Genomic DNA, 22,591 nt, shown 5'->3' on the forward strand with positions numbered 1-22,591 from the left:
ACTTGGCAAAACCATTGCTTTCTTGGAGGAAACCCAGGGATCCTAGAGCCAGTGTCTGGGGGGGAGGGGGGGTGCGGGGGGGGTGCTGGCACGTGGGTCCAGCCACAGGACCCACCGAGGAGCAATGCAGGCAGCACGGGCACAGGCCAGCCGAGGAGGGTGTGTGGGCACTGCTCCTCTGGCTTCTCCCATTTTGTGATTCTGAAACGGACAAGGGCAGTGCGGCACTGGGCTGCCTGGGCCCCTATCTCCCCTGGAGTCTGGTCAGGTTGCAGCCAACGCCCCCTCTAAGGCCCAGCAAGGGCAGCCGGAGTGATAGCCCCTCACCCCACCAGGCCCACCGGGCCCTGACTGCCCACTGTCACTGGATCTGATAAGAGACCCACCCCCCATGGCCCCCTCCCCTCTCCCAGCGATGACCACAGCCTGGCCCCCACCCTGGCTCCACGTATATAAGGGGACCCTGGGGGCTGAGCACCACGGACGCCAGTTCTCAGCACGCCCAGCTCCCACTCAGCCGCCACCATGTCTCTGACCAGGGCTGAGAGGACCATCGTCGTGTCCATGTGGGGCAAGATCTCCACACAGGCAGACATCGTCGGCACCGAGGCCCTGGAGAGGTGAGCGCCAGGTGGGAGGGATGGAGCCTGGTAGGGGACAGTGTGGGTCAGTGAGGACAGGGGTCAGTAGGAGGGGTCAGGGAGGATGGGTCAGTGAGGAGGGTCAGTGAGGAGGGGACAGTGAGGAGGGGACACTGAGGATGGTCAGTGAGGAGGGGACCGTGAGGAGGTGACACTGAGGATGGTCAGTGAGGAGGGGTCAGTGAGGAGGGGACCGTGAGGAGGTGACACTGAGGATGGTCACTGAGGAGGGGACAGTGAGAAGGGACAGTGAGGAGGTGACACTGAGGAGGGGACAGTGAGGAGGGGACATATGCAGGTTCAGTAAGCATGAGCAGCGGTGAGGCGGGTGCACGGTGGTCAGCGGGCAGGAAGAGGAGGGGAATGGGGAGGGTGATGAGGGTCGATTGTGTCTCTCCCTCCGCGCCCAGCACTCAGGTCTCCACAATCATTGCTGATTGAATGAGTGAGTGAAGGAAGGGACGAATGACTGGGACGGGGCGGTGAGGGTGAGGTGGGCCGGGCCATACTGGAGCCGGGGCAACAGCTGAAGTCCGCAATACCGATCCTGTCTGTCTTTAAAATGTTCATATTGGGGTCAAGTTGCATTTTTTGCCCTAATATTTACGTTTTAACTCCCGCGTGCAAACGGGACGTGTCCCGGCCCGCCCCGCCCGCAGGCTCTTCTCCAGCTACCCCCAGACCAAGACCTACTTCCCGCACTTCGACCTGCATGCGGGCTCCGCGCAGCTGCGCGCGCACGGCTCCAAGGTGGTGGCCGCCGTGGGCGACGCGGTCAAGAGCATCGACAACGTGGCGGGCGCCCTCTCCAAGCTGAGCGAGCTGCACGCCTACGTGCTGCGCGTGGACCCGGTCAACTTCAAGGTGGGCGCGGGGCGGGGCCCGGGGCGGGGCGGGGTCCGGGGGCGGGTCTGGGTGCCCGCCGCTCGCGCCGCGCCCGCCCTGAGCCGCCCTGTCGCCCCAGCTGCTGTCCCACTGCCTGCTGGTCACGGTGGCCTCGCACTTCCCTGCCGACTTCACGGCCGACGCGCACGCCGCCTGGGACAAGTTCCTGTCCATTGTGTCCCGCGTCCTGACCGAGAAGTACCGCTGAGGATGCCTCCCGACCCCCAGGGCAGGCTTCGAGCCCTCCCCTTCCCCTGCACCCTCCTACGACTCCACCCGGGACCCCCAATAAATGGATGAGGATGGAGGGAGTCTGGTCGTGCGTCTCAGTATTGGGGGAAGCGGAGGAGAATGAAGGGAGGGAATGGGGGCTTCGCAGGAACACGGCCGACCCTAGTGTCACCCCCGGCCTGGAGGTCACTCCAAGGGTGCTTTGGGGGCGGTCCTTGGTCCTGAGGACCCCAGAGTCGCGACCGGAGGGAGCAGAACAGCCCAGGACCGCCCACGCCGTTTTCTCGGGTCAGACCTGAGTTTGTGCCTCTTTCCCGCCTCCCAAATCACCCAGTCTGTCGCTTCAGTCAGCGTTATTGTGTGTATGTATAGGGTATGTGTAGGGACTCAGGGGCCTTTCCTCAAAGCTTGTTGTCACAGCTCACGCACTGAGAGGACCCTTGATACCTCCTGGCCCTCCGAGCTCTTTCTCCCAATCCCTCCATCGGCTCCCTGTGGAATAATTGTAGATCCCCCTAAAGTCTGCAGCCAAGGCACACACACACACACGGCGTGACTCAGTTCCTCCGCGGTGACAGGGACCTGGGTTGGCAACCAGGGTCCCCAGGATCGCGCCGCGCTCCTGAAGATAAGGGCGGGCAGGGCGCCGGGGGCAGGGCCGCTATAAGGAGGCCGGGACTGCGGGCGCGGCCCCCAGAGCACGCCACGCCAACGCCATGCTCAGCGCCCAAGAGCGCGCCCACGTAACACAGGTCTGGGACCTGATCGCCGGCCATGAGGCTCCCTTCGGGGCGGAGCTTCTGCTCAGGTGGGTTGGGGCTGGGTCTCCAGAACCGCAGCGAGGCGGAGACTGGGGTGTTGAGCCTGAGTTGGGAGTGGGGCGGGCCTGACCGGGGTTTCGCGGGGTCTGGGCGGCGCAGACGCTGGAGGGACCGCCCTCCCTCCTCACCCTTGCTCCCGCAGACTCTTCACGGTGTACCCCAGCACCAAGGCCTACTTTAAGCACCTGGGCGACCGCCCTGACGAGGTGCAGCTGCTGAGCCACGGACAACGCGTGCTCGAGGCGGTGGGAGTGGCCGTTCGGCACATGGACAACCTGCGCGCGGCCCTGAGTCCGCTTGCCGAGCTGCACGCACATGTGCTGCGCGTGGACCCCACCAACTTCCCAGTGAGCCCCCCCGGGACGCAGCAGGGTTCGCGCGCGCAGCCGAGGTGGGGAGGCATTCGGCAAGGAATTGGCGAGGACAGAGCTCTTCTCACAGGCCTTTTCTCCCGCAGCTGCTGACCCAGTGTTTCCAGGTGGTGCTGGCCTCCCACCTGCAGGGCGAGTTCACGGTGGAGATGCAGGCGGTGTGGGATAAGTTCCTGACGGGCCTGGCGGTAGTGCTGACAGAGAAGTACCGCTGAGTTCTGTGCCCCAGGTCTAGGTCTGCGCATGTCAATAAACAAGCCTCAAAAGGCTGGACCCCGCGCAGGTGTGGTCTTTGGGGAGCGGGCGGACTGACGTCACAGTTGCCGGGCAGAGAAGCTCTGGGTCCTGAGGGGAGCCTCGCGGAATCTTAGGGCAGGATCCCCAACCTTTGCTGACAATGGAACCAGGGGCACAGGAACGGGACCTTGGGCACTCAACAAACCCTGAACGAGGACAGTTCCCGGTCTGACAGTCTGGGGGTCCGGGCCGGGTGTGTACACCCAGAGGCTTGCACAGAACAGTTGCCCTCCCGGGGCAGGGGAATGTGGTGGGGCCGAGCGCGTGCTCGGATGGGGGAAGGGTCTTCAGCTTCATCTCTCATCTGACACCCGTGCGGTGCTGTACCATTCGCAAAGCACGTCCTCATTCACACACTCATTCATCTCCGTCCCTACCTCGCTCTGGGAACTGCAAGCCTCAATCTTCGCCTCTTTAACAGACAGGCAGGGCACTGAGGCCTAGGGGGCAAGTTTCTGGCCTGAGGTCAAACAGACTTTGTGGCCCAGGGCTCCACAGACCCTCATCTCTGTCCTTTCCCATCTTCTCCCCTACCTCCAGCGCTCACTCTGTAGTTGCCTTGCCCTGGTCCGAGTTAGTCCCTTCCTCTGAATCTCCTGGGGCAGGGAGTGGGGGTAGGAAGGAAGACCTCTACGGCCACAACCCGTGTCACGTCAACATGAGGTGCGATACTAGGCTTGTCCCTAAGCGAGCTGAGCCTAATGCATCCAATGGAAAATCCCCAACCTCGCTGGGTCTTGAAATAATTTAGAAGATCCTAATGTAGGGTGGGTGCCTGGCAGGCCCACGGCCACCCAAACCCCACCCCAGCTCCAGCCGCCCCGCTCAGTCTCTGGGGTCCCTGGGCCATGGCGCCCCACCTTACACACACACACACACACACACACACACACACACACACACACACGTGCCCTGTCAATCTGTCTTCCCTCTGCAGCACTGGTGCAGGGATCTTAGTGCTCCATTTAGATAGAGCCTCTGCGAATGCAGGAGCCTGACCCTGGGAGCTCTCCAAACTCTGAGTGAGAATGGTTCCTTGGCTGACAATCTCACATCTGTGCAGGGCTGGGAAGTGGGGGACCAAGTCCAAAGCAGGGGGTGGGGAGGGGCTGCTGGATGCTAAGCCCTGACCCTGGCTGGGTGGAATGCCCCCGCCATCCATGACAACACCTGCTAACCCGCGCTGCCCCAGGGCCTGCCCACCATTGTGGGTACGCTGCTTAAAGGACTTCCCCCCTGTTACATCCTGCACCCACATTATTTACATGGGCAGTTTACAGCTCTTCATGCTGGAGAAAAGTTTAGTGTGAAAGCAGCTTGTTTCACTTCGGAAAAGATTGTGCTCCTCTCCAAGACTGGCAAATAGACAGCTCGAGGCTACCCCAGCTGGGGACAAACTCGGGTGCCAGTGGGTTTGGGTGGCTCGGAAACATGTGTGAGCTCCCAGACCCACAGGAGCAGGAAAAGAGAGGGCCCTAGAGAGCTGGATCTAGGCAGCTCTAGGCAGGACTGGGTGGGGCCCGCTTGGGACTCCAGCACTCCTGCACCCTCTCGAGACCAAGCTTTCCAGGCTGGCACCTCCTGGCTCCGTGCCAGCCAATGAGCACAGCACGATCGGGTGTGTCCCTCGCGCCCCAGGCATAAAGGCTCGCGCACTCCGAGCCCTGCACGCTTCTGGTCCTGACCCAGACTCAGAGAGAACCCACCATGGTGCTGTCTCCCACCGACAAGAGCAACGTCAAGGCCACCTGGGCTAAGGTTGGCAACCACGGTGCAGAGTATGGCGCAGAGGCCTTGGAGAGGTGAGCAGCCCACCTGACCGGCTGGGACCGGGCCGGTCGCCCCATCGCGTCCTGGTCCTGGGCCGACCGGCCTAAGCCCGGCTCTCCCGCCTCTTCTCCACTCAGGATGTTCATGAACTTCCCCAGCACCAAGACCTACTTCCCCCACTTCGACCTGGGACACGACTCCGCCCAGGTCAAGGGCCACGGCAAGAAGGTGGCCGACGCGCTGGCCAAAGCCGTTGGCCACATGGACAACCTGCTCGATGCCTTGTCTGATCTGAGCGACCTGCATGCCCACAAGCTGCGTGTGGACCCGGCCAACTTCAAGGTGAGCTCGTGGGCCGGGCCGGGAGAGATCTGAGCTAGGAAGGCAGAGAGTGTGGTGGGGTTCCAGAGGTGGAGCACGGCGGTGCCCCCCAACCCCACGCCCCCTGACACCCCCTCTCTCCGCAGCTCCTGAGCCACTGCCTGCTGGTGACCCTGGCTCTCCACCTCCCCGCCGAGTTCACCCCCTCGGTCCATGCCTCCCTGGACAAGTTCTTGGCCAGTGTGAGCACCGTGCTGACCTCCAAATACCGTTAAGCTGGAGCCTCCGCGATCCCTACCCTGGCCTGGGGCCCTCTGGAGCTCTGGGCACCCTCACTTCCCAATCTTTGAATAAAGTCTGAGTGGGCTGCAGCCTCTGTAGCCTTGGTTCTCTGTGTCCACGAACCGTGCCGGGGTCGGGGTGGTTCCCAGCAGCGAGGAGTGGGACTGCGGACGAGGGACGGGAGCTAAGGCTGAGGCCTCCCAGAATCTGCTGAACCAAGTGAACCAAGCTCTGACTTGCAAGGGCTCTTCCCGAGGTGGGGAGTCCTAAAATGGCCACCCTGTTTTGCAGTTTCTCTGATCCCCCTTAAAGATAGTTAGATCCAAGCAAACAAACCACACAAATAGGCTTTTCCTGGTGCAAATGTAGGAGCTGGACAACCTCCCTGAGTTTCCACTTCCTTCCTACCAGAGGGAAGGTGAGTTGGAACAGGGGTCGAAGGCCCAGGCACCCTTCCTGGGGTCACAGTAGCTCCCTGCGGTGGTGTGGAGGGAGGTGGGAAGTCAGGGAAGAAGAGGGGCCTCAAGCTGTCTGCAGCCTTGAGCAGAGTTCCTCTCTCCCTTGTCCCTGTAGTCCCAGATACACCTGAATAGCTGACTGTGCACCCAGCCCTGTGATCCCAGCTCGTCATGCACCCCACCCCCAACCTCTAGCCCCAGGCTCCTGGGGTCTCCCGGCAGTTCTGCCTTGGTGCTGTGAGCAACCTTCACAAAGGCCCCCATCCCATGCGCCAGTGCCCCGGACTCCACGCTGGAATCTTGCACACCCTACCCACCCTGTAGCTCTTAGGGACCCTATCAGCACCTCCAGCCTAGCCCTCATCTTCAGGGCAACACCCAGCGCTGGATAAAAGTTTGGGGAGGGTGGTGGGGCCCCTGCTCACCACTTTCTTTCTGGACAAGGACCTCTTTGAACAGCTGGGGAGTGGCTTCCCCCTCTCCACCACGCACTCTTCCTCTGCCCCACAGTCCAATTCACTTTCATTTAAATATAGAAAAACACTGAAGAATTAAATTAAAATCCACCCATGGTTTTTTTCACACACACGCGCACACCCTTTTTGTGTGATTCAAAGGAGGGAGAGAGTCCCTCTGTCCTGTCCACCTAACCCCCGCAGAAAGAGCCAAGGCTCACAGTTTGGGACTGAGCCCACTGGCTCCCATCGTGCGCTGAGGGGACACAGCTACGTCTACAACTGTACTTTTTTGTGGTCAAAAATACCATTCTACCTTAGGCATTTTCTTCTTCAACCTGCTCTTCTCACTGAACTGTGTCTCCTCTACCTGTCTTCTGGCCAATTCATTCAGCTCTGTCTCACTTCATATATTTGTTGGTCATTTTGATATTTCCATTAATTTCCTGTTAAAATCCTCTGTCAACTGTTCTCATAAGTCATTTGTCTTTTCCTTATATCTTTGTGGGAGGTCTTCCCATATTATGAATGTAAGACATCAGCTGAGAAATGTTCCTCAAATCTTGCCTTAAAAGGGCCGGGGTGGGGACTTCCCTGGCGGTTCAGTGGTTAAGACGCTGCACTTCCACTGCAGGGTGCACGGATTCGATCCCTGGTCGAGGGACTAAGATCCCGCATGCCCCGCGGCTCGCCCCCCCCCCAAAAAAAAGAAAAGGCTGGGGTGCGGCAACTACCACCCTGGAAGAAGAAACTTGAACCCGGAGCCCCCCAGCCGGAGGTATTCCAGGAGAGATTTGCTGAGGACATGTGAGCGATGCCCACACGTCTTGTGTGCATCCGTCTCTGGCCTGAACTAGACGCACTGAATCGCCCATTCATTCACTGATTCTGCCCAAATTTAAAATGCCTAGCGTGTGCCAAGCCTAGGTCCAGGGTGGGTGGAACGGGATGACCTACTCCCTTCCATCCCTCGGGGGTTCTAAAGGGTGGAAGAGCGGGCATCCACCCCGCTCCACAAACCGGCCCCCGCCAGCTGGGACCAGGATATCACTTCCGGGGAAGGTGGACGCAGCGGGCGGGAAGCAGCCGGTGGGAGGGAGAACACCCTGGCCAGAGTCTCCAGGTCCCTCCACAAACTGGGAGCGAAGCACCCACCGCTCAGCCAGGCGCAGACCTTGCGCCGCGCGCCCCCTGCTGTCCAGGTCCAAAGGCGCATCCAGGCCCCGCGCCAGCCAATGAGCGCGGCGAGATCGGGCGTGCCCCTCGCGCCCCAGGCATAAAGGCTCGCGCCCTCCGAGCCCTGCACGCTTCTGGTCCTGACCCAGACTCAGAGAGAACCCACCATGGTGCTGTCTCCCACCGACAAGAGCAACGTCAAGGCCACCTGGGCTAAGATTGGCAACCACGGTGCAGAGTATGGCGCAGAGGCCTTGGAGAGGTGAGCAGCCCACCTGCCTGGCTGGGACCGGGGCCGGTCGCCCCATCGCGTCCTGGTCCTGGGCCGACCGGCCTAAGCCCGGCTCTCCCGCCTCTTCTCCACTCAGGATGTTCATGAACTTCCCCAGCACCAAGACCTACTTCCCCCACTTCGACCTGGGACACGACTCCGCCCAGGTCAAGGGCCACGGCAAGAAGGTGGCCGACGCGCTGGCCAAAGCCGTTGGCCACATGGACAACCTGCTCGATGCCTTGTCTGATCTGAGCGACCTGCATGCCCACAAGCTGCGTGTGGACCCGGCCAACTTCAAGGTGAGCTCGCGGGCCAGGCCGGGAGAGATCTGAGCTAGGAAGGCAGAGAGTGTGGTGGGGTTCCAGAGGTGGAGCACGGCGGTGCCCCCCAACCCCACGCCCCCTGACACCCCCTCTCTCCGCAGCTCCTGAGCCACTGCCTGCTGGTGACCCTGGCTCTCCACCTCCCCGCCGAGTTCACCCCCTCGGTCCATGCCTCCCTGGACAAGTTCTTGGCCAGTGTGAGCACCGTGCTGACCTCCAAATACCGTTAAGCTGGAGCCTCCGCGATCCCTACCCTGGCCTGGGGCCCTCTGGAGCTCTGGGCACCCTCACTTCCCAATCTTTGAATAAAGTCTGAGTGGACTGCAGCCTCTGTAGCTTCAGTTCTCTGTGTCCACGAACCATACCAGGGGTCGGAGTGGTTCTCTTTGCCTTGGACCAAGCAACTCTCCGAGGCAGGTGAAGAGAGGGAAGGGGAAAACAGTACAGAAGAGTGGGTTGGAGCCAGTCCCACTGCCACTGCCCGGGATTCCCTGGGCAGCCCTCACCCTCACCCTGGAGTGACTTGCTGAGTACATCCGCCCTTTACCGAATTAATTCTAGAGACTTGCATATTCATCGCGGGTTTGCTCAAATAATGGGTTTGTTTCCTGTCTTTACATTTTATGGCACACACACTTGTGCTGAGAGTTGGTGGACCTCCAGCCTAGGACCTTGGAGCTCTCCCAGGGCTCTTCCCAGAGTTGGGTGGTGGGGAGAACACAGAGATCACACTTCTTCAGAGGCTCACTGAGTGCCCCCTCCCCATCAAGTGCCTCCCAAGTACATGCACAGTCTAGAGGAAATTGGGGTGAGCAGTGCCATTGCAGAGCCAGGCAATTTCCTGGATATGCCCCTTTCACCTGGTACACCCCCCAGGACACTCACAGGGTCTAAAGGCCTGATTTGGGGGGCCCAGCTCAGGATCCACTGCATCACCCTGAGGCCCACTGACTCCCCCCAGTGCAGCAGTGGAGAAGAGAGCCCGGGGTGGGGGTGGGGGTGGGGCGCCTGCACTCCGATGTGCTTCCTTCCCATGGAGAATGCTCCTAGTGCCCCTAGTGTCCAGTCCTGGTAGTCGTCCAGCCCTGAGCCCCCGACTGAGAGCAGTGTCCTTTCTTCCCTGGGCCCAAGTGTCATCCTCAGAAAATGCGATGGCGGGTTCCCTGACTCAGTGTGTCATGCTTTTAGCACAGCTGGTGGCACAGTATGAGCTCTGTAAGAGGCAGTCTTCCTTATTTTATTATTAGGAAAAATGAGGGCCTGGGCTAAAAGTGGAAACAACCCAGATGTCCATCAGCAGATGAGTGGACAAACAAAATGTGATCTATCTATCCATAAAATGGAATGTTATCCGTCATAAAAAGCAACGAAGTGTCAATACACGCTACAACATGGATAAACCTCGGAAACATGCTAAGTGAAAGAAGCCAGACACAAAAGACCATATATTGCATGATTCTATTCACATGAAATGCCCAGAATAGGCAAATGCACAGAGACAGAAAGACTGGTAATGGCCAGGGGCTGGAGGGCAGGGGTTATGGACTGACTGCTAATGGGGACAGAGTTTCTATTTGGGACCATGAAAACGTTCTGGAACTGGACAGTGGTGATGGTTGCACACACTGTGAATGTAATTAAAGACACTGAATTGTACACCTTAAAATAGCTAAGACAGTAAAATTTATGTTATATGAATTTCAACGCAATTAAAAAAAAAAAAGGATGTATAGTGATGCCTGGCACAGCATGAGTGCTGCATAGGTATTAGCTATTATTTTGGGATATATCCCAGGCACCCAATATAAATGCTCATTGTCAGAAAGGGGCGTCTGTTATGAACCAGGCACAATCTTGGAAAGAAGAAATTGTTACCTTCCTTATATACCATAAATGAGAAAATAGACTCAGAAAGGTGTCATAATAGACTCGGGGGGGAGGTAGAATAAGCTGACGTTCAATGCCAAAATCCATGCTAAAATTCAGGGCTACCTAATATTAATGATACATACTAAATATTAGTTTCCATAGAGTAAACCTTCAAAAATAGGGGCCTCAGAGTCCAGGGCGATTAGGAAGGCCCCAGGTCGGAGCAGACGCTCCGTGGAGCGGTCCGGGCCCCTGGGGCCAGATTCTGCGACCAGAGGCACGGCGAACCCCGGAGGCCAAGGGGACCGCGGGCAGATACGCGCAGGCGCAACCCGGGCTCCATCAAGGCGCCGAGCGCGCGGCCGGCCGGCTTCCACGATGGTGCTGGAAGCGGCGGACCAGGCTGCGGTGCGCGCGCTGCGGCTGAAGCTGGGTAGCAACGTCGGCGTCTACACGACCGAGGCCCTGGAGAGGTGCGCACAGGCCCCGAGCTCCCCTGCCTTCAGCCTCCTCGGGAAAGCGTCCTCCTTCCTCCCCAGCCTGACTCGCCGTTCCTCCCGCAGGACCTTCCTGGCCTTCCCTTCCACCAAGACCTACTTCCTCCACCTGGACCTGAGCCCCGGCTCCGCCCAGGTCAGAGCGCACGGCCTGAAAGTGGCCGACGCGCTGACCCTCGCCGTGGACCACCTGGACGACCTGCCCGGCGCCCTGTCGGCTCTGCGCGAGCTGCACGCGCACAAGCTGCGCGTGGACCCCGTCAAGTTCAAGGTGAGCTCGCCGGCGGGGCCTGACCCCTGTCGCCGGGGGAGGGGGCTCCTGTCAGGGAAGGGGTGTGCACCCGCCTGGGAACGACTCCCTCTTTCCGCAGCTGCTGGTCCACTGCCTGCTGGTGACCCTCGCCCAGCACTACCCCGGAGACTTCAGCCCCTCCCTGCAGGCCTCGCTGGACAAGTTTCTGAGCCACGTGATCTCGGCGCTGGTCCCCAACTGTCACTAAATTGGGAGGGTGGTCGCGTGGGGCTCGTATTTGAGTAAAGTCCGCGGACAAAGCCTCACGTGCGCGCGTGTTCTCTCTAGGGGAGCGCGCCCTGGGCCTGACGAGGGGCGGGGGCGCCCCTCCCAAAGGAAATAGGGGTCTGAGGAAGCCCGAGTCTCACTCCCAATTGTCAGATCCCAGCGCGGACGCCCCCCGAACCCCGGCAGCCTGAGGCAAGTCTGGACAGCGGGTCCCAAATCCCAAGTGGTAAACCCCGACTCGCCATGCCCTTGGGCGCGGCCACTTAGCGGTGCAGACCCGGGGCTTCAGCCGCTCGGGAAGGGGTGGCAGGTGGCGGTCATAGGCACAAGCTGGCGAGGCCGGACCCTCCTCCGGGCTGCCCACTTCGGACACCTCAGATCCACCTAGAACCGCGCAGCACAGCCTGGGAGAAAATCAGAGACCGGCGCCTCTGCCGGCGCGGACCGGAACTCCGCCTCCGGAACGTGCTGGGGACTTTGGGTAACCGGTAGGCTTGGGGTCAAAGGCGCCTTTGCCAGACTCTGGACCTGGTGGAAGGAGGTGGCTCCTGCAGCAGACAAGGCGGACCAGGGAGCCGTCAGAGAGCCCTGCCCACATGCCACACTTCTCAGGAGGCAGACCTCAGAGCGCCTTCCTTTAAAAAATTCGGAGAACAACTCCACTTGCTGCTCCTGCCTGTGTATCCCAGTGGGCCCAGCACATCCATTATTCCTTCACTCCCCACTTGACACATGGGGAAACTGTGTGAACAAATGGAGGGCATGGAGTCCCATCCAAGAATACATGTGTGACATGCACAGACAGGAGTCCCCTCTTATCCTGAGGGATATATTCCAAGACCCCCAGTGGATGCCTGAAACCTCAGTACCGAACCTGAAGCATGCTATGTTTTTTCCCATATGTACACACCTACAATAAATTTAATTTATAATTAGGTACAGTAAGAGAGTAACAGCAATAACTAATAAGACAATAACAATGTACTGTAATAAAAGCTATGTGAATGTGGTCTCTCTTTCAAAATATCTTGCTGTGCAAATGTGATACCTTTTCCATCTCAATACCAGAGCAGTTACCACGCACTGTGGCTGTAACTTTTGCAGTTTGAAGTGAGACAGCAAAACAGCATGAATTTTTTTCCTTCTTCACAATTTCACAGATAGAAGATTCGTTATTACCATAGATCTTAGCAACCTCAGCATACGATTTTTTTCTTTCCTTATTAAGTCTGGAACTTTTAGCTTTAAAAAAAAAATTAATTTATTTTTGGCTGTGTTGGCTCTTCGTTCCTGTGTGAGGGCTTTCTCTAGTTGCAGAGAGCGGGGGCTACTCTTCGTTGCGTTGCGCAAGCTTCTCATTGCGGTGGCTTCTCTTGTTGCGGAGCACGGGCTCTAGGCATGCGGGCTTCAGTAGTTGTGGCTCGCCGGCTCTAGAGCGCAGGCTCAGTAGCTGTAGCATGCACAGGCTTAGTTGCTCTGCAGCATGTGGGATCTTCCCCGCCCAGAGCTAGAACCCGTGTCCCCTGCATTGGCAGGCAGATTCTTAACCACTGCGCCACCAGGGAAGCCCTAGCTTTTCATTTAAAGGAAGCACGTGAGGTCTTCTCTTTGGCACATCACTCCTCTTGTGCTTTGAGGCCATTATTAAGTAAAATAAGGATCACTTTGAACACAAGCACTGAGATGCTGGGACAGTCTATCTGATAACAGAGAGGGCTATTCAGTGACAAATGGGTGGTACACACCGGACAAAGGGATGGTTCACATCCCAGGCGAGATGCTGTGCGACACTGGAGATTTCATCACAATACTAGAATGCACATTTTAAAACTTATGAATTATTTCTGGAATTTTCCATTTAACATTTCTGGACTTGGGTGGACTGTGGATAACTGAAAGCATGGAAAGTGAAACAGTGGATAAGAAGGGAATAGAGGGCTTCCCTGGCAGCACAGTGGTTAAGAATCCGCCTGCCAATGCAGGGGACACGGGTTCGAGCCCTGGTCTGGGAAGATCCCACATGCCTCGGAGCAACTAAGCCCGTGCGCCACAACTACTGAGCCTGTGCTCTAGAGCCCGCAAACCACAACTACTGAGCCCACGTGCCACAACTACTGAAGTCCACGCACCTAGAGCCCGTGCTCCGCAACGAGAAGCCGCCACAATGAGAAGCCCTCGCACTGCAACAAAGAGTAGCCCCTGCTCACTGCAACTAGAGAAAGCCCGTGTGCAGCAACGAAGACCCAACACAGCAAAAAATTAATTAATTTAAAAAAAATAAAAAGAAGGGAATAGACATACCACACACACACACACACGCAGACACACACACACCCAGGTGCAAACACCCACAGGCAGAACAGCCCCACAGAGACATGTGACAAGGTAGCATGTAATGTAAGCCTTCCAGGTCCTTCTAGGCACATGTGCAGAGATTTTCTTTTTTTTCTTTTGGCCGTGCAGTGCAGCAGGTGGGATCTTAGTTCCCCAACCAGGGATCGAACTCATGCTTCCTGCCGTGGAAGAACAGAGTCTTAACCACTGGACCACCAGGGAAGTTCCTTGGAGAGATTTTCTTAAGAAATGGTATCCTCAAAGTGTCACTGGAAAAAATGGACACACTGGATGATATAAAGAGCAAAAACTTGGTATGGGAGAAAAAGACACCATAAACAAAGTTAAAAGAGGAACTGGGAGAAAAATATTTGCCACAAATAGCAAAGGGTTATTATCTTTTTCTTTACAAGATCCAAATTCTTCTTTCCCACCCCCTCTACATTTTTTTTTTTTTTAAAACACCAGTCAACCCAATAGAAAAATAAGCCAAAGGCAACTCATAGCGTACCAACGACCAAGAGACATTTGCAAAGATGCATAAAGACATGCAAATTAAAATGCTCATTAACAAGACACCTGTCATGGAAATATTTAAAAAGACAAGATCCAATACACTCCTGGTGGAACTTTTAGTATAACCTTTTGGGAGGTAATTCAGATGTATACAGTTGTGGGCTGGTAAACATTTAAATAACTGGCACTCAGGAAGAACGGAATGGGAACTGATTTGTAGCATTTGCCAATTTCCGTGGTATAACTACTGCCATCATGGTTGATTCAGGCTATCACACAGGTTATCACTGAATGGGAGATTAGGAAGAGATATATAGGGACTTCCCTGGCGGACCAGTGGTTAAGACTCTGTGCTTCCACTGCAGCGGGGTGCCGGTTCAATCCCTGGTCCCCTGGTCGAGGAACTAAGATCCCGCATGCTGCATGGCTCGGCAAAAAAAAAAAAAGAGTGATTCGGTTTCACCTTTTTTTAAAAAAAAAAAGAAAAAAAGGAAGTGACGTATAGTAGCTGCCATTGTGTCGTATTTCCACTGTCCAGATACAAGAGACGTAAGCATAGATGACAGTAAACTGTAGTAACATAATTAGGAAGTAATTGGCTTTCAGTATTTATTACCTGTTTTTCACATGACCTATTTAGTTGTAAATTACTATAACTTAATTTTTAATAGTGGTTGTGTTTAACAACAAGCTCTCAAAATTCCTACAACTTAACCTGAGCCAACTTAACCTGTGCAGGCTCCAGCACACCGCTGGCTGTATCCTTTATTTTTTAAAAAATATTAAATTTCTTTTGGACTTCCCTGGTGGCGCAGTGGTTAAGAATCCGCCTGCCAATGCAGGGGACACGGGTTCAAGCCCTGGTCCGGGAAGATCGCACATGCCGCAGAGCAACTAAGCCCGTGCGCCACAACTACTGAGCCTGCGCTCTAGAGCCTGCGAGCCATAACTGTGAGCCCATGTGCCGCAACTACTGAAGGCCATGCGCCTAGAGTTCATGCCCCACAAAAAGAGAAGCCACCGCAATGAGAAGCCCGCACACTGCAACGGAGAGTAGCCCCGACTCACCACAACTAGAGAAAGCCCACGCACAGCAACAAAGACCGAACACAGCCAAAAATAAATAAATAAATAAATAAATTTATATTAAAAAAATATATATATTAAATTTCTTTTATTTCTTCACCTAGGAATAATTCTACATCAAATATCAGTATATAGGGACTTCCCTGGTGGTTCAGTGGTAAAGAATCCACCTTCCAATGCAGGGGATGCGGGTTTGATCTCTGGGCGGGGAACTAAGATCCCACATGCCATGGGGCAACTAAGCCCACACGCTGCAACTACCGAGCTCACACGTGCCTCAATTAGAGAAGAGAAAACCCTCACACCACTAGAGAGAAGCCTGCACGCTACAACGAAAGATCCCGCACGCCTCAATGAAGATCCCGTGTGCCGCAACTAAGACCTGACACAGAAAAAAAAAAAATCAGTATATAATTTATCATTATCACAAAAAGTTATTCTGGAATAAGAGGGAAAAACAATCTCAAAATTCACCCATCATCAGGATGTTCCAATGACCAAATCAACCTCATGTTCACCTTGTTCATCTACAGAACTCATATAACCAAATTTGCCTCACAACTACATATATATATATTTTTTGGTAGGCCCTTCTTGGTTATCTATCTATATTTATTTATTTATTTTTGGCTGTGTTGGGTTTTTGCTGCTGTGCACAGGGTTTCTCTAGTTGTGGCGAGCAGGGGCTACTCTTCGCTGCGGTGCGCGGGCTTCTCATTGTGGTGGCTTCTCCTGTTGTGGAGCACGGGCTCTAGGTGTGCAGGCTTCAGTAGTTGTGGCACTCGGGCTCTGGAGTGCAGGCTCAGTAGTTGTGGCACACGGGATTAGTTGCTCCACGGCATGTGGGATCTTCCCGGACCAAGGAATGAACCCGTGTCCTCTGCATTGGAAGGCAAAGTCTTAACCACTGGACCACCAGGGAAGTCTCAGCAGGCAGATGCTTAACCACTGCGCCACCAGGGAAGTCCCGGTTATCTATTTTAAATATAGCACTGTGTACATGTCAATCCAAAACTCCCAATCTATCCCCCCACCACCAACCTTACCACTGGTAACCATGTTCTCTAAGTCTGTGAGTCTGCTTCTGTTTTGTAAGTTTATTTGTATCATTTTTTTTTTTTAAGATTCCACACATAAGCAATATCGTATGACATTTGTCTTTCTCTGATTTACTTCACTTAGTATGATAATCTCCAGGTCCATGCATGTTGTTGCTAATGGCATTATTTCATTCTTTTTAATGGCTGAGTAATATTCCATTGTATATAGGTACCACATCTTCTTTAACCATTCATCTGTTGATGGACATTTAGGTTGCTTCCATGTCTTGGCTATTGTGAATTGTGCTGCTATGAACACTAGGGTGCATGTATACTTTCGAACCAAGTTTTTCTCCAGATATATGGCCAGGAGTGGGACTGCTGGATCATATGGTAGCTCTATTTTTAGTTTTTTAAGGAACCTCCATAGCGGCTGCACCATCTTACATTCCCACCAACAGTGTAAAGTTCCCTTCTCTCCACACCCTCTCTAGGATTTATTGTTTGTAGATTTTTTGGTGATGGCCATTCTGACTGGTGTGAAGGGATATCTCATTGTAGTTTTCATTTGCATTTCTACAATAATTAGCGATTTTGAACACCTTTTCATGTGCCTCTTGGCCATCTGTATGGCCAAGAGCAATGTTTATTTAAGTCTTCTGTCCATTTTTTGATTGGGTTGTTTGTTTTTATGGTATTGAACCACATGAGCTGTTTGTAAATTAGAAGACTAATCCTTTGTCGGTCTAATTACTCCCAAACTCATTCTATGAGGCCACCATCATCCTAATACGAAAATCAGACAAAGATACCACGAAAAAAGAAAATTACAGGCCAATATCACTGATGAACATAGACGCAAAAATCCTCAACAAAATATCCGCAATCCAAATCCAACAATACATTGAAAGGATCATACACCATGATCAAGTGGGGTTTATCCCAGGGATGCAAGGATTTTTCAGTATCCACAAATCAACCAGTATAATACACCACATCAACAAACTGAAGAATAAAAACCATATGATCATCTCACTAGATGCAGAAGAAGCTTTTGATAAAATTCAACACCCATTTATGATAAAAACTCTCCAGAAAGTGGGCAAAGAAGGAACACACCTCAACATAATAAAGGCCATTTATGACAAACCCACAGCTAACATCAGACTCAACAGTGAAAAGCTGAAAGCATTTCCTCTAAGATCAGGAACAAGACAAGCAGGATGTCCACTCTCACCACTTTTATTCAACATAGTTTTGCAAGTCCTAGCCACGGCAACCAGAGAAGAAAAAGAAATAAAAGGAATCCCAACTGGAAGAGAAGAAGTAAAATTGTTATTGTTTGCAGGAGACATGATACTATACATAGAAAATTCTAAAGATGCCACCAGAAAACTACTAGAGCTCATCGATGAATTCGGTAAAGTGGCAGGATACAAAATCAATACACAGAAATCTGTTGCATTCCTATACACTAACAACAAAAGATCAGAAAGAGAGTTAAAGAAACAATCCATTTACCATCACATCAAAAAGAATAAAATACCCAGGAATAAACCCTACCTAAGGAGACAAGACCTGTACTCTGGAAACTATAAGACACTGATGAAAGAAATCGAAGATGACGCAAACAGATGGAAAGATATACCATGTTCCTGGACTGGAAGAATCAATATTGTCAAAATGAATATACTACCCAAGGCAATCTACTATCAAATTACCAATGGCAGTTTTTACAGAACTAGAAGAAAGAAATCTTAAAATTTGTATGGAGACACTAAAGACCCCAAATAGCCAAAGCAAGCTTGAGAGAGAAAAACAGAGCTGGAGGAATCAGGCTCCCTGACTTCAGACTATCCTACAAAGCTACAGTCATCAAAACAGTATGGTACCAGCACAAAAAGAAATACAGATCAACGGAACAGGACAGAAAGCCCAAGAGAAACCCACCCACCTAGGGGCACCTAATCTATGACAAAGGAGGCAAGAATATAAAATGGAGAAATGACAGTCTCTTCAGTAAGTGGTGCTGGGAAAACTGGACAGCTACATGTCAAAGAATGAAGTTAGAACACTCTCTAACACTATATGCAAAAATGAACTCAAAATGGATTAAAGACCTAAACGTAAGGCTAGATACTATAAAACTATTAGAGAAAAACATAGGCAGAACACTGACATAAATTGCAGCAATATCTTTTTCAATCCATCTCCCAGAGTAATGGAAATAAAAACAAAAATAAACAAATGGGACCTAATTAAACTCAAAAGCTTTCACAAAGCAAAGAAAACCATAAACAAAACGAAAAGACAACCCACGGAATGAGAGAAAATATCTGCAAATGATGGTTGTATCCTTTAAATCCAAAAAGTGCAAATTCTCTAGGCCTACAGTCCTGATTCTGGGATTTATCCTGCAGAAAACAGGCACACACACAAAGATGTATGCACAGTGACGTTCTTTGCAGATCTGTTTATCAGAGCAGAGAAATAAAAAGAAAATAAGAAAAAAATATGGTGCACAACCAACACATTCATCAATAGGAGAAAAGTTTAAAAATTAGGGTAGATGACACCATAAAACTCCTAGAAGTAGATGACACCATAAAACTCCTAGAAGAGAACAAAGGCAAAACATTCTCTGACATAAATCATGCCAATGTTTTCTTAGGTCAGTCTCCCAAGGCAATAGAAATAAAGGGAAAAATAAACAAATGGGACCTAATCAAACTTACAAGCTTTTGTACAGCAAAGGAAACCATAAACAAAACGAAAAGACAACCTAGGGACCAGAAGAAAATATTTGCAAATGATGTGACTAACAACAGCTTAATTTCCAAAATGTACAAACAGCTCATACAACTCAATAACTAAAAAACTAACAACCCAATCAAAAAATAGGCAAAAGACCTAAAAAGACATTTCTCCAAAGAAGACATACAGATGGCCAACAGGCACATGAAAAGATACTCAAAATCTCTAATTAGAGAAATGCAAATCAAAACTACAATGAGGTATCACCTCACACCAGTTAGAATGGCCATCATAAAAAAGTCTACAAATAACATGGGAATTCCCTGGCAGTGAGGTGGTTAGTACTCGGTGCTTTCACTGCTGTGGCCCGGGTTCAATCCCTGGTCAGGGATCATCCCAAGAGCCGCACGGTGAGGAGAAAAAAAAAAAAAAGCCTATAAATAACAAATGCTGGAGAGGATGTGGAGAAAAGGAAACCCTCTCACACTGTTGGTGGGAATGTAAATTGGTGCAGCCACTGTGGAAAACAGTCTAGAGGTTCCTAAAAAAACTAAAAATAGAGTTTCCATATGAACCAGCAATCCCGCTCCTGGGCATATATGTGGACAATACTATAATTCAAAAAGATAAATGCACCCCAATGTTCACAGCAGCACTATTTACAACAGGCGAGACACGGAAACAACCTAAATGTCCATCAACAGAGGAATGGATAAAGAAGATGTGGTACATATATACAATGGAATATTACTCAACTATAAAAAAAAAAATGAAATAATGCCATTTGCAGCAACCTGGATGGACCTAGAGATTATTATACTAAGTAAATCAGAAAGAGAAAGACAAATACCATATAATATCACTTCTATGTGGATTCAAAAATATGACACAAATAACTTATATGTGAAAGAAAAACAGACTCACAGACATAGAAAACAAACTTATAGTTACCAAAGGGGAAAGCAGGGATGGGGGAGGGATGGATTGGGAGTTTGGGGTTAGTAAATGCAAACTATTATATATAGAATGGATAAACAATAAGGACCTACTGCATAGCACAAGGAATTACATTCAATATCCTGTTAAACCATAATGGAAAAGAATATGAAAAAAAATGTATACGTACACATAACTAAGTCACTTTGTCGTACAGTAGAAATTAACACATAAGTCAACTATACTTCAATAAAGTAAATTTTTAAAAAAATTATGGTAGAGGCACACAGGGAGGTCAGCCTCTGGGCACAGACAGTGAACAATGCCAAGACGTTCATGGAACAAAATACGCAGCAGGTCACTGTAGAGAATAAATCCAGGTTCATATTGACATAATCACAACAAAACTGAAAACCACACACACTAAGTGATGGCAGCAGTTTATGGGCGTGGGACTAGGGAGGCAGAGAAGTCAGTATACCTGATCTAATCTCAGAAAAGGAAAGTGGTGGGGGTATGAGTGATTATTCATTTATGTATATGTGTTTCGCCCTTTCACAATTAATTTGCAGAAAACCTTGCCCTGAGCATTTGTAGCAAAAATTCTATGCACAAACATAATTATTTCCTTGGGGGATTTTTATAGAAGTGGAATTTCTGGTATGCCCATTGCTATGGCTTTTTGATAAAATTTCCAAAACTGCCCTCCTGAGTTTCGTGAGCAAGAGGCGGAAGCCTGCACCCCCAACCCCGCAGCCCTCATTTAGCTCGTTACTTGTGAAGGTGAACGCTGCTTGCTCCATCTTGACCTCTCTGTAGAATCACCCACTTTCCCAGGGTGGTGTTTGTTCTTTTGTCAGGTCTGTGGACCTGACGCCTTTGCCCATTTTTTTCTGTCTTTCTTGGGGGGGAGTCTCTCCTCGAAATATACCCAACCCTTCCTTCAGGCCTCTGGGCCCTGTCATGCTCCAAGGCTTTGCCTGCTCTGTGCTGCCATTTCCCACCTGGCAAGAAAAGAGGCTACAGCTTCATTTATGACAATTTAAAATGCTGGATAAGATGCCTTCCATCTTCCCAATAGCACAAAGGGCAAGCAAGATGATAAGGAATTTTCAGACCAAAAACCAAGTAAACGTGAGAACTCAGAGAGGTGTCACAGCACCTATACCACCTGGGTTCTGATGTACTTGCCGAAACTAGCAAACTTGAGCTGGGATTTTTTTCCCTCACGGCCTCATAAGTTAAAAGGGTAAGTATAAGGTGACATACCCAAAAGGTGACTCTTCCCCATAAACCTGGGGCCCTAAAAGGATACCCCACTGGGTATCCTTTCCCCAAACACAGGGACTAGGAAAAACGAACAAAGAAAGAAAAAAAAACAAAAAGCAAAAACAAAAAAACCTTATGTTCAGCAGAAAAGGGAAAACAACTCCCTGATAAATTGAAATCACATGCCGATACCTGTGGCTTTGCAGACCAAGTTCGTATCACCAGAGGGGTCCTCCCCTTACCAAAATCTCCAGGCTGTGGATTTTGTGTAAAATGATCCTGGACTCCCTCATAGACCCCAGGCACCTGGCAAATAAATCCTCCCTAGAAGCAAGCACTTCACCATAGGCCACAAAGGGCCAGGACTAGCAAACTCACCAGGCACAGGGGGAAAGAAGACACCGTGCGTGAAAGCCAGCAGATACGTGAGTCAGCAGAATGGACCTGCCAAAGTGTCAAGATTCAATTACAACTTTGCTTGTTCAGAAAATTAAAGATTTCAAATATCTGCAGGGAGCCATAAAATATAGTAAGTCACACAGCACATGTGAAAAAGAACTTTTAGAAATGAAAAATATAACCATCAACAATAAAAATGCAATGGATAACCTTAACAGACAAAACACAGTCATAGAATTAGTGAACTTAAAAATTAAGTCAGAATCAATTATCAAGACCATAAGACCCTGCACAACGCCAAGCAGGAGCTCTTCCTTTTTTTTAATTTTTAATATTTATTTGGCTGCACCGGGTCTTCGTTGCAGCACACAGGCTCTTAGTTGTGGCATGCAGGATCTAGTTCCCTGACCAGGGATAGAACCCATGCCCCCTGCACTGGGGAGCTCAGAGTCTTAACCGCTGGACCACCAGGGAAGTAGCTTCCCAGCTCTTCCTTGAATGTCATGCCCCTGGTGCCTCACTTGCCCCACCCTGTCCTGACTCTACTGAAGGATATATTTCAGGAGAAGTCTGAGCTGTAAGAAGAGTGAATAACAAAAACACTGGTAAATACTAACACTGATTGTATGTAAAGTTATAATGTCTATGGAGTTAAGAAAACAAAAAAACCACCAGAAAGCCCTACACAGACACGAAACACCCGCCGATACTAAGCAAGAAGGGGTTCAGAGCCCTCAAGTCCTCTTAAGTCCTTGTATCATGTCACGCAATGTTTTCATTAACTTTAGACTGTTTCCTGTTGCTGGTGTAACAAAAACTCAGTGACTTAAAACGCAAGTTTATTCTCTTACAGTTCTAGAGAGCAGACACCCAAAATCAGTTTCTCTATGCTGAAATCAAGATGTCCACAGGCCATGCCCTCTCGGGAGGCTTTGGGGGAAAATCCTCTCCTCATCTTTTCAGCTTCTAGAGTTGCATTCCTTGGTTCTTGGACACTTCCTCCAGCTTTAAAGCCAGGAGCACCCGGCCTTCTTTGGTGGCCAAATCTCCGTCTGTCTCCCATTTG

At 51.3% G+C, this 22,591-nt stretch overlaps 5 protein-coding genes across 6 annotated transcripts; all 5 read left to right on the forward strand.

Annotated features, from left to right (window-relative positions):
- The first annotated feature begins 525 nt into the window (after positions 1 to 525).
- On the forward strand, positions 526 to 1,734 carry HBZ (hemoglobin subunit zeta). Its single transcript, XM_068523813.1, has 3 exons — positions 526 to 620; positions 1,301 to 1,505; positions 1,606 to 1,734. Exons 1-3 carry the CDS (start codon positions 526 to 528, stop codon positions 1,732 to 1,734), a joined length of 429 nt encoding a protein of 142 aa, XP_068379914.1.
- Positions 1,735 to 2,464: 730 nt separating this feature from the next.
- On the forward strand, positions 2,465 to 3,221 carry HBM (hemoglobin subunit mu). The gene is made up of 3 exons (XM_068524581.1): positions 2,465 to 2,565; positions 2,721 to 2,925; positions 3,036 to 3,221. The coding sequence occupies exons 1-3, from the start codon at positions 2,474 to 2,476 to the stop codon at positions 3,162 to 3,164; spliced, it is 426 nt and encodes a 141-aa protein (XP_068380682.1). The 5' UTR covers positions 2,465 to 2,473; the 3' UTR covers positions 3,165 to 3,221.
- A 1,695-nt stretch (positions 3,222 to 4,916) lies between these two features.
- On the forward strand, positions 4,917 to 5,708 carry LOC137778690 (hemoglobin subunit alpha-like). Its single transcript, XM_068565925.1, has 3 exons — positions 4,917 to 5,048; positions 5,154 to 5,358; positions 5,484 to 5,708. The coding sequence occupies exons 1-3, from the start codon at positions 4,954 to 4,956 to the stop codon at positions 5,610 to 5,612; spliced, it is 429 nt and encodes a 142-aa protein (XP_068422026.1). The 5' UTR covers positions 4,917 to 4,953; the 3' UTR covers positions 5,613 to 5,708.
- A 2,144-nt stretch (positions 5,709 to 7,852) lies between these two features.
- Positions 7,853 to 8,631, forward strand: LOC137778687 (hemoglobin subunit alpha). Its single transcript, XM_068565922.1, has 3 exons — positions 7,853 to 7,970; positions 8,077 to 8,281; positions 8,407 to 8,631. The coding sequence occupies exons 1-3, from the start codon at positions 7,876 to 7,878 to the stop codon at positions 8,533 to 8,535; spliced, it is 429 nt and encodes a 142-aa protein (XP_068422023.1). The 5' UTR covers positions 7,853 to 7,875; the 3' UTR covers positions 8,536 to 8,631.
- A 1,885-nt stretch (positions 8,632 to 10,516) lies between these two features.
- HBQ1 (hemoglobin subunit theta 1) lies at positions 10,517 to 11,224 on the forward strand. Of its 2 annotated transcripts, XM_068565998.1 has the most exons (3): positions 10,517 to 10,647; positions 10,738 to 10,942; positions 11,043 to 11,224. In XM_068565998.1, the coding sequence occupies exons 1-3, from the start codon at positions 10,553 to 10,555 to the stop codon at positions 11,169 to 11,171; spliced, it is 429 nt and encodes a 142-aa protein (XP_068422099.1). In that variant the 5' UTR covers positions 10,517 to 10,552; the 3' UTR covers positions 11,172 to 11,224. The 2 variants fall into 2 exon arrangements, with proteins under 2 accessions (XP_068422099.1, XP_068422098.1); XM_068565997.1 differs by having other exon boundaries at positions 10,517 to 10,942.
- Positions 11,225 to 22,591: the final 11,367 nt, after the last annotated feature.

Source organism: Eschrichtius robustus, chromosome 16 (assembly GCF_028021215.1).
Source record: "Eschrichtius robustus isolate mEscRob2 chromosome 16, mEscRob2.pri, whole genome shotgun sequence".
NCBI lineage: Eukaryota > Metazoa > Chordata > Mammalia > Artiodactyla > Eschrichtiidae > Eschrichtius > Eschrichtius robustus.

Bases quoted from the DNA above. Each gene is read 5' to 3' on its own strand.
- HBZ (XM_068523813.1), top strand. From the start codon at position 526: ATGTCTCTGACCAGGGCTGAGAGGACCATCGTCGTGTCCATGTGGGGC. The intron at 621-1,300 runs GTGAGCGCCAGG...CCCCGCCCGCAG, and splicing joins GGCACCGAGGCCCTGGAGAG to GCTCTTCTCCAGCTACCCCC. The intron at 1,506-1,605 runs GTGGGCGCGGGG...CTGTCGCCCCAG, and splicing joins TGGACCCGGTCAACTTCAAG to CTGCTGTCCCACTGCCTGCT.
- HBM (XM_068524581.1), top strand. From the start codon at position 2,474: ATGCTCAGCGCCCAAGAGCGCGCCCACGTAACACAGGTCTGGGACCTG. The intron at 2,566-2,720 runs GTGGGTTGGGGC...TTGCTCCCGCAG, and splicing joins GGGGCGGAGCTTCTGCTCAG to ACTCTTCACGGTGTACCCCA. The intron at 2,926-3,035 runs GTGAGCCCCCCC...TTTCTCCCGCAG, and splicing joins TGGACCCCACCAACTTCCCA to CTGCTGACCCAGTGTTTCCA.
- LOC137778690 (XM_068565925.1), top strand. From the start codon at position 4,954: ATGGTGCTGTCTCCCACCGACAAGAGCAACGTCAAGGCCACCTGGGCT. The intron at 5,049-5,153 runs GTGAGCAGCCCA...TTCTCCACTCAG, and splicing joins GGCGCAGAGGCCTTGGAGAG to GATGTTCATGAACTTCCCCA. The intron at 5,359-5,483 runs GTGAGCTCGTGG...CTCTCTCCGCAG, and splicing joins TGGACCCGGCCAACTTCAAG to CTCCTGAGCCACTGCCTGCT.
- HBQ1 (XM_068565997.1), top strand. From the start codon at position 10,553: ATGGTGCTGGAAGCGGCGGACCAGGCTGCGGTGCGCGCGCTGCGGCTG. The intron at 10,943-11,042 runs GTGAGCTCGCCG...CTCTTTCCGCAG, and splicing joins TGGACCCCGTCAAGTTCAAG to CTGCTGGTCCACTGCCTGCT.
- LOC137778687 (XM_068565922.1), top strand. From the start codon at position 7,876: ATGGTGCTGTCTCCCACCGACAAGAGCAACGTCAAGGCCACCTGGGCT. The intron at 7,971-8,076 runs GTGAGCAGCCCA...TTCTCCACTCAG, and splicing joins GGCGCAGAGGCCTTGGAGAG to GATGTTCATGAACTTCCCCA. The intron at 8,282-8,406 runs GTGAGCTCGCGG...CTCTCTCCGCAG, and splicing joins TGGACCCGGCCAACTTCAAG to CTCCTGAGCCACTGCCTGCT.